The sequence below is a fragment of the Diabrotica virgifera genome, chromosome 5 (genome assembly GCF_917563875.1).
Source record: "Diabrotica virgifera virgifera chromosome 5, PGI_DIABVI_V3a".
Taxonomy (NCBI): Eukaryota; Metazoa; Arthropoda; class Insecta; order Coleoptera; family Chrysomelidae; genus Diabrotica; species Diabrotica virgifera.
This window is the reverse complement of record NC_065447.1, coordinates 159,070,782-159,090,804: the sequence shown is the minus strand read 5'-3', so window position 1 is coordinate 159,090,804 and position 20,023 is coordinate 159,070,782. Positions and strand designations below refer to the sequence as shown.

Sequence of the window (20,023 nt, the reverse complement as noted above, 5' to 3'; positions counted from 1 at the left end):
CCGGTAACCACATCTCGCGCTCCGAGGCAACCGCTCGATAACTTCTACCTCTGAACTCTCCGATGGAACTATCTAACTTGATCCCCTCAAACTATAATCTCTAAAAATCAACGCCCCCCTCAAAATCATCACAGGATCCATCCCATCGACCAATTACAGATTCCAATTCTTAATTAATCAGATCTTCACCAATCAGAAAACCTAAATCATACTACGCCAAACCACCAATTTGACGCCATGCAAAATTTTTCCACCAATAAGAAACCAGATTCCCTGTAAGCAGTTTTCCCTAGGTTCCCATGGCAAGCCCGTTCTCACGACAAACTCAAGGTCTTAACAAGTCAGCAATTTCGCACGTGTGCTCAATGGGTAACACTTGTTGTTTACTCAAAGCTGTTATCTCTATAAAATAAACACTTTTCAGTCTCAAAGCCGGCAGAAATACATTATCAGAGAATTTATGATCTCCGAAAACCATCAGAACCTGTTTGAAGCATTGCCGCCTCCTCTTGTAGGATATAAACAATTTGAGGCACTTTAGATATCCACGCAAAATTTCAGAGAATCGTACGAACAACATCCACGCAAAATTTCAGAGAATCGTACGAACAACGAAACAAACATCCAACGTCGTGAGAAGTGAATCACGTCATACGAAAGATCCATTAGGAACTACGATTCTTCGATTCAATATACAGGGCGTAGCGAAAGTGTTACAAATGTAAACTGCATCGGAATTTAAAATAACTTTGGTACCGTTATAAACTTAGTTTGGTTCGTATCAGTTTGAGGTAGGTGGATAGAATGCCGAAGCATATACTTCTGCTTCCACGTTATGGAGTGAATAAAAGCAGAAAGTTTATTTTAATACACATGTAGTTTAATCAGTATTCATTTTATTTCAGTCCCACCTTTTCGTTCTTCAACTTGTTCATCGACCTAGTGTTCGATCTGTTCTTCAAGGTTTGCTCAGGAAACGTTTGTTAACAGCCGACCACTGCATTGCCAAGATCAAGAGGAATTTCAGTAACACCGGTAGCTCAGCCACAGGGAACGGTGATAGAGACGCAGTAGAGCAGACGGCGCTTAAAGTTTCTGTGAAATGTCCGATTACTTTCAAGAGGATAACTCTACCGGCCAGGGGACACGAGTGCAAACACATACAATGCTTCGATTTGGAGTCGTACCTGCAGCTAAACTGTGAAAGGGGAGCTTGGAGGTGTCCGGTGTGCAAGTAAGTTTCTATAAAAATATCAGTAACGGGAAAATATTGTAAAACCTCCGAATTTTAAGCAACAGCTTGGATTCACATGAAAGGCATACACATAAATAAATCCGGAATTGGATAAACAGCCTAATTCTAAGCAACTTTTGTTCTAAAATAGAGTTTTTTCACCAAGTCGATACCTTTCGAGTTATTTGCAAGTGAATTTGTTTATTTTTTAACCAAAACACCACGCTTTTAGACGGTTGTTTGCAAATAAATCAAAAAGTATTTTATTGAAAAATAGATTCTTATCAAAAAATATTCTTAGCAAAAATATAGCTTATAAAAAAGTGAAAAAAATGGTGTATTATGTGAAGTCTGTAGAACCAGTAGAAGCAGAGTTGTTGCTAATGAAAAGTAGGTTCTTATTCGTCAAATTCCAAAACGAATATTTCAACGTGACATAATCAAAAATGAAGCAGTTTCGGGGAAAACTCATTACAACTTTTTTACAGTATTTAAATTTATTTTTTTTGTTTTTTTTTTATGTTTCTAACATCAAAAGTAAGTAAGTTACGCTCAAAATGATGTTGATCCCTTTTATTTTTTGGTAAAAGCAATCAGGAAAATCAACCCCTAATTAGCATCTTAAATGGAATTAATCGTTGAAGCTTCACAAATTACTTTACTTATATATTGTTTATATGATCTGTAAGTTCCATCGGTTCAAGGTGCTTATTTTTAAAAAGGTTGTTGTTAAAAGGGCTTGAACGAGTCACTAATCACGAGTGTATGCAAATTTTGAACAGCCATATCTTAACCAATTTTTGTCTTACAGGGAAACCAAAAAAACCCAAAATATTCAGAAAAGCAAAGCCTACCTTACTATTTGAGATTTTTGGTATTACTAATATTTTTAAGTTATTTTGAAAAACATGAATATTTTTTGCAAATTAAAAAAAAAATATGTACATACATACTTCAAAACCAATATTTTTCAAAAATGATCAATTTGAACCCATGAAACTTACAGATCATATAAACAATACATTCATAAGTAAAGTAACTTGTGAAGCCATTACGATTAATTTCATTTGGAATGCTAATTAGAAGTACGATTTTTTTTTACCAAAAAAAAAGAGACTTTATTTTGAGCGTAACTTACTTATTTGGATACTAGAAACTTCAAAAAAAAAAAACAGAAATAAAGCTTTTTTAAACACTTTAAATTTAAAACATCGTGAGACTTTTCCCCGAAAAGTGCTTCATTTTTTGGTTATTTCATATTGAAATATTCGATTTGCAATTTGATGAATAAGAACCTACTTTTCATTAGCTACAACTCCGCTACTACTGGGCCTACAAACTTCGTATACACACCATTTTTTCACTTTTTTATAAGCTATATTTTTACTCAATATTTTATTTATGATAAAATACTTACTTTTTGAGTTATTTGTGAAAAACCGTTTAAAAACGTCTATAGAAGTTTTTGTTTTGGAGGTAAAATTGCGCATTGAGTCGGATCTGCCTGTTGCTTATATATCACATTTTGTACGACTTCCATGTTACTTATAAACTCTTTCTTTCTAGTAAACCTGCACAATTGGAAGGTTTAGAAGTTGACCAGTATATGTGGGGCATTTTGAATACCTTAAGTACACAGGAAGTGGAGGAAGTCACTATTGACAGCTCTGCAAACTGGAAGGCTGCCAAAGGAAACATGCCTGGAATCAAGGTAAATGATTTTGTAATCTCACAACATTCTTAGTAGTTATGTTACTCTCTATTCAACGTAGTTACAACTTTACTGTCATAACATAATATATTTTTCTCCAGATGGAAGATGAAGGTAATGATTCCTGTAGTGGAGGCAAACGTAATAAAGCCATGTCACCAGGAAGTATGACCCTACCGACCATGAACAACTGGGATATGCAAGCAATGTCACCTTATTTACCTCCAGATATGAATAGCATCGCCAGTGGTTCGATGATGAATGGTGGACCACCGTCGTACAATAATACTTATTCGAGTACTAACGAGTACTTGAGCGGTAATGGACCACTTTCACACCTCAGCGAATCTGTCAATTCCCTGGACCCATTGAATGCGATGGAGAAGAGCCTAAATGAGCAGGTGAGGAAATGTGAAAATAGCTGTGACATAGTGTTGAAATGATTCGATTTTCTTTTGTTTGATACACTTTGTCAAAAACTTTTTTTCAATAATTGAAGTCTTTTTATTTTTGAAGGTATTTAAAATAATCAGAGAAATATCAATTTTTTATGCAGACACGTTTTCTCCTGTTTTTATTCTACTTTATCTAACTGCACAATCATTGCATACCCTTATACTTGTTCAGTTTACTACATTCTATGTATTTCGCATTGTTGTCTAATTGCCTAGTTTTTTATGTACTAGTGGATTAATATATCTTTAACGTATCATTTGTTTTGTTATAAGAAAGGTGATTATTTTGATTTTATATATAATTAATTAATTATAGATTCCCAATTTTTTTTAGAAACCTATGTCGCATCTCTTTACATTTATTTGTATGTTGTTTATTTTACTAGTAACGATCATTCCAAGATCTTAAAAGTGAAATTAATTACATTAAATTCTATATATCACTGGTGTACAAATTTTGGACCACTTATTACTGATCGATATTTGGTCCATATATAAGGTTCTTGAACGCCTAAGTAGAGCATAGAGCTTCATTGAAAACGCGCCATCGACCCCTATTTTCAGCTGTTTTCTCCTCATTCCAACACTGTCTTCTTCTTTAAGTGCTTTGTCCTTCCAGAACATTGGCGATCAGTCGCATGATTTTTGCTTTGTCCACAGCTGTATCTAAGCCAAGACATTTTTCTGCGTCCGGGGCGCGCTTTCCCAAGACTTTCGTTGACTTCTTATCTCGTCCATTATTGATCTACTCCAAGTTTGTGCTGGGCGACCTCTTACTCCTTTTCCTTGGGGGTTCCATTCTAGGGCAGTCTTTGCAATACTGGAGTCTTTTTCGAAGTGTGTTTTCTCTCATTCTACTCTCATTTTCTACACTTTTGTTCGGTCAGGTGTAGCAGTTTCTGATGATGGTAGCCCAGAAAATACGAACAATTCTTCGTAGACAAAGACACTGCATTATGTCTGTAAGGGTTTTTGTCACTTTCCAGGTTTCACATCCGCAGAGTAGAACAGACATAACATTTGACTGGAATATTCGGATCTTTGTCTTGATAGTATACTTGTATACTATCAAGATTATGTATCTATCAATACACAAGTAAACTTGTATACTATCAATAGTATTATCTTGATAGTATGAGCATTCTGAATGCTTGTTGAGCTTTTCGCATCTTCATACGAATATCGTCTTTTGTACCTTCCTTTCTGATATGACACTTCCAAGATACATAAATTTGCCACATTTTCAATCTGCATATTGTTAATAGTAAATAGTATGTTGTTTTTCTTGCATTTATTCTCATGGATTTTATTTTATTAATATTGATTTTCAAACCTATTTTACTGGCTTCACTGGAAAGTGTTTGCAATTGGTCAGCCACATCTTGGAACCTTTGTCCTAAGAGGCAGAATATCATCAGCGCATTCTATTTTCTATTGGCATATTTTTTCAATACAAAGTTTGTATTAAATTTGTCTGCTTTCTTTAATTATAATATGCAACACTAACTTGATTTGTAAATTACTTATGTTTTATCCTGTTGTAGATGCCGCACACACCCCACACTCCTCATACACCACACACGCCACACACTCCAGGAGGAGGTACCCCTGGATCGGCGCATACACCTGGAGGTGGTACGACGGGTCCACCGAGTGTACCGCCACCGTCTACTGATACCCACAATACCAGTAGTGGCTCAAACAACGGAGGTCCCGGATCGGTATCGGGAAGTGGAACGAATGCCGATACTTCAGTACCAGAAATACCTTCAGATCTTAACTTTGATCCTGCGGCTGTTATTGACGGAGAGGGAACAGGACAAGAGGCACTTAATGTAAGTATTGAAATGGTTGTATGCTAAATATTTTTTACGAGGGCTGCTATTTAAATTTTGAGCTATCGCAACATTACTGACGGGGCATCAAATCTGATAACAACTTGCTTCGACTTCGTGATACACCAACCAGCAGACAGTGTTTCATTGATCCTCCAAATGTAGTATGTAGTTGCATGCTTAGTCAAATTTCGTGAAGGTCGTCCAAAATCGGATATGTGGTGGAATATGTGTCACTAAAAGGATTTACTAGATCGGGAAATGTTAAAAATTCTATAATATGGTGAAAACTGACAAAACAAAAGTCAGCTGTGTAGGTCTATCAAGAACAAATTTTGTTCGAAAAAAAAGTGTCCACAGCCTACCATTAGAAAAATATACAACTTTTTTTGACACAAATAATCAGAAAATTGTGGAAAAACAGTAATTGACAACATGTCACTCTTTACCGCGATAATTTGAATAACCTTCAGGTTGGATCAAATAAGTCACTTATTTGATCATTATTAATCCCCGTAGATATCATAAGGACTATTGAAAACATCTACCAAAACAACAAAATTGACGTCAGAATAGATGGACAACTTACAGAACCTATAGACATAGGCAGCAGAATAAGACAGGGAGACTCATCCTAGGCTCTTCAATTTAATCATGGATGAAATTATCAAAAGCATCAACAAAGGAAGTGGATACAGACTGGGAAACAAAGAAGTAAACATACGCAGACAACGCAATCTAGATAGCTCAAAATGAAGATAGTCTGCAAAGATTAGCCCACAGGTTTAACATAAGAGCAAAAGAATTCAATATCACAATTCCATCTTAGGAAAATAAAACAATAGTAATCAGTAAAAAACCAATAAGATGTAAAATACAAATTGATGGTATCAGTATTGAACAAGTAATGGAGATAAAATACCTTGGAATTACATTGTCAAGCTCCGGAGAAAGCTACAGACAAAGAAGTGAAAAATCAAGTACAAAAAGCAAATAGTCAGGATCCAAACTGACATGATGTCTTAATAACACTCACTATATGGCGAAACCGACATACTAACACTGAGATGAAGTCAAGAATTTATAAAGCCAGTGTAAGACCTATAATGACATATGAATCAGAAACAAGACCCGATACAGCCACAACACAAAGACTACTGAAAATGGCAGAGATGAGAGTACTGAGAAGAATTACAGGAAACACACACGCTGAGAGATCGAAAGAGGACTGAAGACATTAGAAGACAATGTAACATACAAGGAATGGACACTAAACAGAAAAAAAAAAAGAAAAGAATAACCACATAAGCAGGAAGGGAGAGACACGTGTGGTCAAAATAGTAAGAGATATCACCAATCGTTAGTAGAAGTATCGACCGACCGCACAAAAGATGGAGTGATATCCTCCTATAGGGGTATCAATCCGCCAATGAACAAGCAGAATTGCTTATAAAGAGGAAGAAGAAGAAGAAAATGTGAAAACCTTGAATTATCGATGTCTGTCTATCCGTCCGTATATACAACTCCTCCGTTATTAAAACCGATATAATGACAAGTGAGGGGCCGAATGAAAGCTAATATCCCAAAGATTGTATTGGAAGTTATGAAATTTGTTCTTATTGTATTGGAAGTACTGTTTTAAAGTCCCCGAAATAGCACAAATGATATAATTATTCGACGCGCCTTAGAAAGGCTTTCGGTTTTTATATCACTTCCGGTTAAAAAAAACTTGTAACCGGAAGTAGAACAATATATTCGCAGATATAGTGCATGTGATATATCAATCGACGCGTATTGAAAAGTCGAGCTCGAATATTTAGTTCTGATTTTAATGTCATTTCCGGTTAAAAAGTTATGACCGGAAGTTTGGCAAAGATGACTCAAAATTAGTCAAATTGTATATCAAGCGACGGAGAGATACAAGAACAGTTCAAATGTCGACTGTCGGTCACGTTGGGTGAAAACCTAGAACTTACGAAGTTCAGTTGATTGTTGTTTTGTAGTTAAAATATCCATCATCATCATTCTCTTTGCTTTATCCCTATGCGGGGTCGGCTTCCCTAATTGCATTTCTCCACACAATTCTATCTTGGGTCATATCAATGTTATCCCCTTTACCAACATGTCCTGCCTTATCGTCTCCCCCCAGGTCTTTTTTGGTGTTCCTCTCCTACTCCTTCCAGGAATCTGCACTTCAGCTATTCTTCGTATTGGGTGATTAACGTCTCGATGTCTCGATGACCAAACCATCTTAACCTATGCTCTCTCTAATTTTGGCATCAATTGGTGCCACACCTAGACTTACCCTAATATACTCATTTCTAATTTTATCCTTCTTTGTCACTCCACTCATCCATCTAAGCATTCTCATTTCCGCCACATGCATTCGTTGTTCCTCTTTCTTTTTCACTGCCCAACATTCAGTTCCGTACATCATAGCCGGTCTTATGGCTGTTTTATAGAATTTTCCCTTCAGCTTCATTGGAATTTTTCTGTCACACAACACACCATTCGCTTCTTTCCACTTCATCCATCCAGCCCTAATTCTACAGCATGCATCTCCATGTATTTCTCCATTACTCTGTAATACCGATCCTAGGTACTTAAAACTATTGCTTTTCACAATCATTTCACAATCCAAAGATACCATTTTATTTGTAGTAGCTCCATTTTTAAATGAACATTCCAAATACTCTGTTTTTGTCCTAAGTTTTAAACCTTTTTCCTCCAGAGCTTGTCTCCACTGTTCCAGTTTTTGTTCTAAGTCTCTTTCACTATTTCCTACTAACACGACATCATCAGCATACATTAAGCACCATGGAATGTTACCCTGTAGTTTCGCTGTTATCTGGTCCAAAACTAATGAGAATAAATACAGACTAAGCACAGAGCCTTGGTGCAATCCTACTTTCACATGAAATTTATCAGTCTCTCCCACACCTGTCCTAACACTAGTCGTTACTCCCTTATACATATCCCTCACAATCTTTACATATTCACCAGGGACTCCTTTCTTATTGAGTGCCCACCATAGAATCTCTCGAGGAACTTTATCATATGCTTTCTCAAGATCAATGAATACCATATGAGCGTTTGTTTCTTTACTCCTGTATTTTTCCATCAACTGCCTTATAATGAAAATTGCATCTGTTGTTGATCTACCCTGCATAAAGCCAAATTGATTCTCGGATATTTCGGTCTCTTCACGTATCCGTCTATCAATTACTCTTTCCCATATTTTCATGGTGTGGCTAAGCAGTTTTATAGCCCTGTAGTTTGTACATTGTTGCATATCTCCCTTGTTTTTGTAAACAGGTACTAGTATACTGCTTCTCCATTCGTCTGGCATGTGTCCAACTTCCATAATTCTATTAAATAGACCTGCTAGCCACCTTGTTCCTATCTCTCCCAATGCTCTCCATACTTCCCCAGGAATATCATCTGGTCCGACCGCTTTTCCTTTCTTTATTTTTTGAAGCGCTTGAGCCACTTCCTCGTTGGTTATTTTGGTGACCATTGCTGCTACTGTCTCCGTTGACTCTACAGTCTGTCTGTCAAATTCTTCATTTAATAAGCTGTCAAAGTACTTTCTCCATCTCTTTTTGACATCCCTTTCGTGACCTAGTATTTTATTATTTTCATCTCGGATACATCTAATCTGATTAAGTAATTAAAATATTCAGATTATGGATTATTTAGATTATTAAGATTATGTAGTTAAAATATCCATAAAAACCGTAAAGGCGAATTCGTAATACAGACGTTTTTACTTGTCAGTGTCAAAATTTAAGTAGAAACTTCATACATAACTTTATTTGAATTTTATTTTAACCCTGTCTTATGTTTATTTCCAGCTACTACCAGACAGTGTGGATCCAATGGAGCTGCTGTCTTATCTAGACCCACCGGATTTGAACACTCCACCGTCTAGCGGCAGTAGTTCGGGTCAAGCCAATACGTCGACGAACGACGACATTTTAGCCCTATTCGAATGAGCCTAGAAAGTCAAGAGAACTTTGTCTTTCACTCTCTTATTCATTCTCTCTCCTCTGTTAAGTACTCCGCGCATCAGACACAAGTGAGTGAACAAGTGTGATACCTAAAGACGACAACAATCGTGTTATTTGATTATGAAAAAGGTCTAAATCAAATTATATTGTATAGTTTGTATATAGTGTTGAAGAGAATAAGTGGCAGAAGTATTTTATTCTATTGGTTCGAGATAGCTATGATTTAGATGGGAAAGAATCATTTTCAAGACCAAAAGGTGTCATTTTCATAACGCATTACATATTATTTATTTCGTTTAAATTTAAATAGTGGGCATTAATAACCAAAAAATGTATGTACAAATCTTCACAAATACTATGTTAAATTATCATTTAAAGGTAGTTATTTGAATTGAGTGCATTGTTCCTCTTTATTAAATTGATTTTAAGCTGACCATATTATAGATTGATGGATAAAATTGATGCACATTATGAAAATGGCACTTCTATTCTTGAAATTGAAGGATAGGGAAAACGCAACGGGAGCACAATTTAACAATATTTGTTAAATTCAAAATTTGTTGTGCAATTATCGGTCTATGACTTTCTGCTCATAAGTGTGTGAGTACTATGCTCTAGGACTTTTTTCCAAGTATTATCATTGTGTCAATGAAGTAGTAATCTTTGAGTACTTACTGAAATAAAAGTCAATATAAAATGGCCTGTAAAACCAGTTCTGATAATCAGCTCAATATAAATAAAACGGGAATGTGGGGGATACTGGTAAAGGTAAACAGTAAAAAATTGTGAGAACTTTTGGGGAAGTTGAAAATTGTCCAAATTGATAAAAAAATATATTTAAAAAAAGTAGAGTTCTGAAGTAACATAATGCTGTCTCAATTATAAATTTAAGACAAACTGTTATTTTACTACTCTACGAAGTAGTTTTCTCGTTTTTATAGTATTTAGAGCTGGTTAGGTATCTTATTAGGATATTTCTTTTATAAAGAAAATAAAGCAATTCTTAACGCCAGGTATAAACCGGGTATAATTCGAAAACAATCGCAACCAATGGAATAAAACGTAAAAAATAACGAGGACGGCCAGTTTAAATATATAGTATTAACTAAAAAATGAAAATATACTTAGTAGAAAATTTGGAACCAAAATTTAGGTACCTACTTTAGGACTGTGTCGGTCATTTTTGCATCTCAATGTGCATAGGCTTCAAGTATTATTATGCTGTAAAGAATTCCGTGAACCTTTTATAACTATCAGACAAGGCACCTTCAAGGGAATACAGAAACTGGTCTTGTGCAATGGTCTTGACTCTCGGTACAAAATGTATATTTTCTCAAATTTAGCAATTCCCAAATTTTCAGTATTATAATCATTATATGGAAAGATTATCACATAAGTAGGGAAATTGAATACTAGTTAACGCCTATTTCAACGAAGTCAAAACGTAGTTGTCATAAAAGTATATTTGGAAGCAATAGGGAACTTGCATAAAATTTTATATTCGAAAAAAATGTTATAAATCACAACAGAACATAATTTAAAACATATATCAAATATTAAAAAGTTTTGTTTGGCTTTCGTTTGGCCCCTAAAGATGATTAAAAATTCAAATTAAAACAGGTGGCCCAAAACGCGTCGTGACGTCATTCGTTTAAATTATGTTTACATTCTTCCAAAAAAGTAAACAGAATTTAAAATTAGACATTATAAACGTCAGTAGAAAATACAGTTATGTAACCTCACAAGTGTTTTAAATCGTTTGAACTATTTTAAATGTCATTTAATAGTGTCAGTGTCAAAACGAATGCCAAACCTAATAGGGAACTTGCACATTTTTTTATTGCATAATAATATTCAGTTTCCTTTAAAAATAAGATTTCCAAAATTTCACGCCTTAAAACCTCATAATAACAAGTACAAATTTAAAATCTATATACATTTTTTTGTTTTCTGGCCTTGGTTTAGAGAACCTTTAGTCAATTTAAAATAGTTCAAACGATCAAAAACACTTGTGAGGTTACATAAGTGTGTTTGCTAGTGACGTTTAAATGTCTTATTTTAAATTCTGTTTACTTTTTTGGAAGAATGTAAACATAATTTAAACGAATGACGTCACGACGCGTTTTGGGCCACCTGTTTTAATTTGAATTTTTAATCATCTTTAGGGGCCAAACGAAACCCAAACAAAACTTTTTAATCTTTGATACATGATTTAAATTATGTTCTGTTGTGATTTATAACATTTTTTTCGAATTTAAAATTTTATGCAAGTTCCCTATTGTCAAACCGTTTTCAACAAACTGTATTTTGTTTGTTGTATCAACAGTTGTTAAGTTTTTTTGACATCTGTGTGTCAGACTAGAATGATAAGACGGCAACAAATTCTTCTTAATAATTCTCACTATATGGGACTCAGAAAGAGGAACCTCCAAACGTTGAACACAAACTAACAACTTCATTAATAAAAATCGTAACTCCTGTGGAGCTTGTTTACGAGACTTGATTTCATGTAGAAGGTTGTCCTCATAATTATAAGGAAGAAAATCCGACCTAAGTTTAGCAACTAACTGCCTTGAAGCAACACTACGTCGGTTATTGAGATACCACGTGAAGACTGAATCCCTAAATAAATCAGCAGCAGAGGAGTAACAATCTTCCTCGGTGTTCCCGCGTGCTATACGCAGACACTCTACCTTCTCCAAGAAACTAACAACATTTTCGTCCGATTTACCAGACAAATATACACCCCATTTATGAATAGGAGCAGACTTAACAAATGGAAAGGGATTTACAGAAACACTAGCAGTGTTTGGAGTAGAATGTGCCTGTGGAGTTACTTTGAACTCAAATTCACCTTCTAAATTCAGAATTTTGAAGGTAAGAGCCTTTTTTATGGCATCCCCTTCCTCTGTTGTAGATTCTAACAGATGGACTCTACCTGCAGCATGGGAACCAACAAATGAACTAATTTTGACCTTCAGATCTGCAAGAGTAGCTTCTATTTCAGGAAGCTTATCACTATCACTAAATTTAAGGAAGCTGACAGAACAGCATGACTCCGATTCGCTGAAGTTTGCTTTAAAGCACCTCTCAACACTACCCTTTTTTCATCAACTGTTGTTAACGATGGATCGGTTAACTGACGGACTCTCAACTCATACTCTAATTCAGGAGCTAATAGATGCTCTACCTTAAAAGCTGCCATTTTACACAACTGGGAAATACACAAGAGAATAAGACAAGATAAAAGTAGGTAAAGTTCAACTTACTCTCTGTCCTCAAGCTAATATTCTGCATGACTAGTTTTACCAGTAATGTTTGTTTGTTTGACCAGTCGTGAAAACAGATGCATTGCAACGCTACAATCCCTGAAAAACCTAAAATTTCAAAAATGTTATTTCGAGGTAGTGAAGCGAGTTATTTGAATGCTATTTGGATTTGACAATGGCTTTAGAATGTTTTTGACTTCGAGACTTCCATCTAATACCAAATTTGAATGACCTTTGAATGGCATTTCAGTTTTGAAAACACTAAAAAGTCGAAAGGTGCCATGCCGGAGTAATAGGGAGACTGACTAAGTTTTGTCATCTTGTGTTTTACCAAAAAGGATTTACCACAGGATTTGATCAATGTGCTCACGCAACGTAAGGTTTTTAATTGGTTGTCTGATCTCTTGGAGAGGAACACCTTAATAGAAAAAACACAATCAATATATCTAGATGCTCGTATGGATGCTTCACTAAGAAGACCCATCATCAGTAGTGACCCTTTTAATAATATCTGTCGACCTTTCTGCCCTTTAACGGTTTTTTGCAAAACACAATTTAAACAAAAGCATGTTAATGGGAATAAAACACTTCTGAAATTTTGGCCTGAGGTTATGAACGAAAGTTGGAAATTTTTGGACATACCTCGTATAGATACCATTCGAAAGTTTTTTATGTAATTTATTCATTCTTATTTATAAGTTTTTAGTACTAGTCTATTGAATTTCGTCATTACACCAATTATTACTAAATGTCGATTTTAGTAAAACTGTTCACACAATAAAAATTGTACTTAGTAGCAATCGAGAACTTTGCACATGACCGGACGTTGTTATATATTGACTATGTAGTTTGTATTTAAAACACAAACACCACATATAATATTTTTTAATGAGAACTCTGATAAGACTGTGATATGAAGTTTAATTATAAGTAAGTTTAACATAATTCAATTATTGTATATTAACTAAACATTAAAATTAGCGAAAAATATTATGTTATATAGTGGACTTTGTGTAAATTAAGTTAAAATTTGATGTGATAGAAAATATATTTTGGTGAAAAAATTCGAAGAAGCGTTTTATTTAATTGCCAGGTTTTGTGACAGTTTGGACTTACATCTAAAAATAATGCAGCATTTCAATTTCTATTTCCCTAAAACCAAGGCAAGATGCACGGCAACACTGTTGTAATTTTTTGGTGTAGGAAGTGCCATTAAAAGCTGTAGTCCAAGAAGTATCTACGTATACAGGGTGTCCCCGAAAATAGTGCGGTTCTTTAAGGTATGGATATAATACACATTGTAGAACAAAAAAGTCCTATAACATTTTTTTCTAAAGTTAACCGTTTATTACATTGTTCGCCATATAAGCGAACTTTTATTTTCATAAAATTAACTAATTTGTCATCACTGTACAAGAACTGTTTGTGATTTAGTTTATTGACACCACAAATGTAGGTCAGACAGGTACACCTGCAAAACAAGTGTACCACCCCATGTTTGAAAATCCAACAAAACAAGAATGTGGTTGTTTGTTTAGAATGAAGACAGGGTTTAATGTAAATACTTATGGCTAAAATGCTGCAACTATTTTTGAATTGTGATTGTCTATGTTTAGATTTTTGTATACATAGTTGTCAGATTTCAATTTGCATACCAAAATGTATTTTGGTTTTTTAGCCGAACGGTTGCATTTAGAAAAAAATGTTATAAGACTTTTTTGCTCTACATGGTGCCTTCTACCTGTACTTTTAAGGAACGCACTATTTTCGAGGACACCCTGTATATTATTGGACAATGTTTCGACGTCTACGTTGAATACCTTTTTCAGAAAAGTTACGTTAAACAAATCGTAAAAACTATTTAAATGAATCTGATTTTAATAGTGTTCAGTTTTTAATTGTAGAACAACTTTTATTATTGGCTAAGTCAAAAACTGTAACATTTAGTTGCTGTTTATGTGAGTAAAAGCATGTGCGAGAATATTATATTGAAAAAAATGTTTAGTACCGTATATACAGCTTAATTAAGAGTTTTTGACATATTTAAATGCATTGATTTCAGTGTATATATTGATTATATTATATTCAAATTTATATTTTGTACAGGGCGTTTGTAACTAAGTGCGACAGACTTTAAGGAGTAATTCTGCATAGAAAAATAATGACAGTTTGCTATATAAAAGTATGTCCGCAAATGCTTTGTTTCCGAGGCAAGGGTTGTTGAAATTTTTCTTAGAAACACAACTTATTTATTGCTGTCAAACCGGTTGAGATATGCAAATGATATTTGGTGGGTTTTAAAAGGTAGCTTTTGCGCATTTTTTGACATCAATTAAGAATTTTATAGGGTCCGAATTTTTTAAGGAAAAAATAGTACGCCACTGAGATATTTCAAATTAAAAATCATTTCTGGAGTTCCTCATTGAATTTGTGATAAAATATATCTTCCTTTTTTTCATACAAAGCGCCGTTTTCATACAAAAAATAAAACATGTTAACGGTTACAAATTATTCGAGATTTTTTGTCACATATTTATGAGGCATTCAAAAATGATTTTTATTTTGAACTATCTCAATGGTGTACTCTTTTTTTCTTTAAATAAGTTCAGACCATTATCCGTATTCATGGCAATGATGAATTTTCTAAATATTCTATATTGAAAATCTGAATTGTATGTCAAAAAATGCGCAATAACTACCTCTCAAAACCCATCAAATTTCATATGCATATCTCAACCGGTTTTGGAACAATAAATAAATCATCAGTTTGTAAGAAAAATTTCAACACCCCGTATCTCGGAAACGAAGCATTTGCAGACATACGTTTATAGAGCAAACTGTCATTTAACATTTACGTTTGTCGCACTTATTTACAAACTCCATGTATATTATATTTTATTCATTTTGTTCTCTCATATTTTAAAAAAATCTTTAGTACCTACATTTCATACAGTGTTGATGGCGCACATTTTAATAACTCCGCTCACTTATATTGCACCAAAAGGCATCGTTTTCATGTGAGTTTTTGGGGAACTAGAAACACGCTCAGTACCTAGTTACGGCGTTTTGGCTTATTTCGTTTTAGAAATGAATCTTTGACGCGAGATAAAGTCCAAATTGCCACGCGCCGCTGTGTAGTAACCTTAAATGTGTCTGTCTGTATCATTATCTCATGTAGGGTCCAAGTTCCTAACATAAAATAATTTTAAACGTTTTAACAATATTATATACGAGGTTCACACGAATTTTTCTACTTCTAATTGCCAAGAAAACATTAACTCATTCTAAAAAACTTAGACAAGAGAATAGATGTCAATAAGTTGTATGTTATAAGTAGAGATGAAAAATATTTATTGAAAGTTTACATTATAAAAATTAATACACAATTAAATATTAAAAAATACCACAACAATTGCTTCCAGCTGTAAACTTTTTATAAATAATCAGTATAAAATTATGCCAATAATTTGGTTTCGATTTAGATTAATTTATGTATCAAAAATTCAAACTTCATCAAAATATTTTTACTTATTGGTCTGTGAAAATCTTTATATCTGAAATACGTTTCAAAACTACATTTCTTTGTCATTATTCCACACGAAATTCAGAAGTTGAATTTTTTTTTTTCATTAAATGTTAAGATATCGATTCGTAGTTTCATATAATGAAATTTTTATTAATACAATGAAGATAAATTCTTATTGAGTCATATTCTTTGGAGTTTAGTTGCCAATACATCTAGTTTTCGTCTTACTAACGTGATGTCAGTCAAACCAGTCTCCAAATTTTTGTTCTTCCTCTATATAATTATTAATTCTGCTTGTCCATGGGTCTCCAAATTATGTTTCCATAATATTCATTTCCGAACTATGCTGCACTATGAGCTATCAGTTTCATGACTATATGTTGGATTTCTGTTTCGTCTTCTTGTAGTGCCTATCCGTTTCAGATGTTGGCGACCATCATGACAATCTGTACTTTGCACACTTCTGCCCTGAAAGGAGTTTTTATGGTTGTTGTGTTGAACCATGTACGCTGATTTTTCAACCAGGAAATCCTTCATCTTCCTGGTTCTCTTTGAATGGTCTAAATTGTGCTATTTTGAAAAGATCTGATGTTAAAAATATTAAAAGTTAGGACTCCAGAGAGAGTATTTTACAGAATCGAATTTTTATATGTACTGTATCTCTTTCATTGATACTGTATCTCTTTCATTGATGATAAATTCAAAATTAAGAATTTTTCTAGACCGATTCCTTTCAGATAGATATGTGCTTTTATGTTAAGAAGTACTTCTCTTAGTTTGTGTTGTCTCCTGATTATGGTCACATTTTTGTTTCTTATGTCATTTGGTATTTTCTCCTTTCTCACCTTTCTCCCTATTTGGCCTTTTTTCTATGAATTTGTTAATATTGGTCAAGTAAAAAACGTAAAAATATTTTTGTCGTTTAAGTTTCAAACGCTTATTTTTTACACTTTTTTTTAATTAGATGATTGTGTATGATAAAAGAAAAAATATTTATTTACTCTTCTCATCTCTTGTCTTGCTGATGCCACATCGTTCTTTCGCCACGTGGATGATTTTGTGATTGGTATTTTTTTTTTAATTTATTTTTTGCCCACTTTGGTATTTTTTGGGTTCATTTGGTGAACTTCATGTCTGCTCAAGTAGTATATCCACGTGTTAATTTCTGAACTTCTGATTCTTTCTAATCCTACCATGCTAAAATTCTGATTTTTCAATATATTTTCTATTGGCGCTTCCCATTGGTCATTACTTCAACTGGACCTTTGTTTACTATCCAAATTAAATATTACATGAACATTATTCCTTTATTTTTTCTCCATATAATAACAACTCATTTTTGAGTGTTAATTCTACACCCGTTCGGCATGATCAACAGAATAAATGTATGAATTTTATTTCATCATTCATAAAAATATATGTATTACAGGTTTATATTATCAATATATAAATTTTTCGTTTAAATAAATTGTTTTAAAGACTTCGAAACAAATAAAAAATATACATATGTATCAAATTGATGCTCTAAACCAGACCAACACATTTTACATATCATTTTGTTTCACTGTTAAAATTTGGACCAATAAAAGCTGGGTGCAATACATCCCTGATGTCATACATTTACATTCAAATTGATGGAGCCTATTGTCCAAAAAATAAGTTTACTTTTTTTGAATTGTTAATAAATTTGGAACACCTATAATTAAAACTTTTTCAAACAATAGAAACAAATGTAAAAAATAACAGTTTAAGTGCTGACATAAATTAAGTATAACATTTATTATTCACAATATGCTGTTTATTCATATTTTCCTTTTATTTAAATTTTATTAGTTTCACGGTTTTTGATCAAAGTCAAATTAGGCTCTTCTTTTGTACATGTAAAACTTTTTGTATATATGGAGCATTTTTTGTTCCAAAACTTTGCGTTCTTATGTTCATCGTTTAAACGTTTTCTCTGTTTGACCTATGTAATTTTTTGAAGGTTTATTTGGGAACTAAGAAAACTTTATGAACTTCCTTATTTCTTGTAGTTGCTCTTGCTATTTCTTATTATGTCTACTAACTTTCTTTTTGCCACGTGAGTCAGTATGTTAATATAATTTGTATCTTACCATGGATACCATTTTCAAGCACATATAAATTTTTTTAATTTTATGCTCGAGGGAGATTTATTATTATTTTTCTTCGGGTATATATCCATTAGTGAATGTAAACCGTTTTTCTGGCAATGATTTTATTTGTCGCTATTTTGAATTTCGTTTACTTATGCTATTGCTCTCTAACCATGCATCTTCTACATCAATTTCTCACATGTTATGTATTCATAATACCTTTTTGCCAAACCAACAAAACAACAAAAGAAACAAATATTAGGAGGGAATAGAACAAAGAAAGGATATATAAGAAGGACAAATGAGGAAATTTATCAAGAAGGTTACAGTGGCTGGGCCATATAGAAAGAATGGACGATGACAGAGTGGTGAAGAAAATAGCATGGAGAGTACCAGATTATAAAAAAAAAAGAGATGAAGATCACGAAAGCGATGGAGAGAGGCGGTAGTAGAAGACCTAAAAGAAAAGGGAATAACAAACTGGACAAGTAACAGAAAGCTATGGAAAAGAACAACAAAGCTCTGGGCGTAAAAGGCCTCAAAAAAAGCTAAATATATATATAATACCTTTTGGCTATATAATTCTTTTTTTGCCTAGCGTTTCTAACGCGTTCATCATGTTGTCACTTTATTAATATCCAAAACTTTACTCTGGAGTAAATGAATTATTTCAGATAAACTGAATCATTGAACAATTATGTGAGGTGAAAGTAAAGATGATTCATATTTGATTACAGAATAGGGCATCTACTATGTGTTTATACGTATTTCGGATTAACCTTACCCTCTTCGGAACACCTCTGTAGAAGCACTCTATATCGGTGCTGCGATGAGAGTAAGGTAATCCCGAAATACATAGTAGATGCACTGTTCTGTAATCAAGTCTGAATCATCTTTACTTTCATTTTATTTGTATTCAATTTTGTGAGTGTAAAAGGAACTATTTCGCTAAAGATTGGTATCACGATGAACGACAGGTCGTTGATGAAATTATAGATCCTCTTGTTGACTAATTCATCAATCTGTATTGAATCAGAGGACAACAATCTCGAATTTTAGTTCCTGACGCTTTAAGCTAATTTGTGAGAATTTCTTCTTGGTATATCATACTTTATCAGCTGTAGCTTTTTTGAAACTGCTTAACCTATAGCCGTATTCGTGCAGCATACCCCGAACGTATCCTGAACCTACCCAGAGGGAGATCACCTACTCATTAGGCGTTCAGAGGGAAAACTTAAACCTTATTGAACATCAATTTTGTAATGCGCAGGCGTTCTCCCTCTGGGTAAGTTCGGGACATGCTGCACGAATACGGCTTATATTTTGTTAATTTTTTTCATGCCCTTACAAAATTCGAGCGCAAATCAAGTAAACCTTATTTTGGACAGCAGAACTCCTCCACGCACTTGCTAAGAACACATTTCACAACATTTGGTATTTACCGATAACTTAAATTATTGGCATTTTTATATTCGTTTTGTATGAAGAAAACTTATAAGTATAGGATAAATTATTCAGTAGTAAAGAAAACTATGTATGATTTTGCTAATGTAAATATATTGTACATTAAATTAAGAAATATTATGTCTATGCATCTAAATTTGTGTTTTCTTTAACGATTCATCTTTTCCTTACACTCTAATTCTTCGTTGCAAAAACTCATAACAAAATTGCTTAAAATAAAATTAATTTTGATAAAAAATAGCTAACATTTTTTTAAACGTTTTTTTGGCATCTTAGTTTTTATCAAATATCTTGATTAAACTATTAATAATTTAATCACAAATTAAAAAATTGATCGAGAAGTTCAAACGCGAATAATGGCAGGAAAGGGGACTTTCTTTGCAATGCACCATCTAGTGAAGTTAA

The 20,023-nt window shown here is 33.5% G+C and overlaps 1 protein-coding gene across 1 annotated transcript in view; it reads left to right on the top strand.

The window, feature by feature from the left end:
- Window positions 1-19,754, top strand: part of LOC114336641 (zinc finger MIZ domain-containing protein 1-like) — a 66,070-nt gene extending 46,316 nt beyond the window's left edge. The window contains exons 7-11 of the mRNA XM_050651623.1: window positions 906-1,234; window positions 2,801-2,945; window positions 3,047-3,346; window positions 4,945-5,235; window positions 9,090-19,754. Coding sequence (XP_050507580.1) covers window positions 906-1,234; window positions 2,801-2,945; window positions 3,047-3,346; window positions 4,945-5,235; window positions 9,090-9,230 — 1,206 coding nt within the window. The 3' untranslated portion in view covers window positions 9,231-19,754. The remainder of the gene's footprint in view (window positions 1-905; window positions 1,235-2,800; window positions 2,946-3,046; window positions 3,347-4,944; window positions 5,236-9,089) is intronic.
- Window positions 19,755-20,023: the final 269 nt, after the last annotated feature.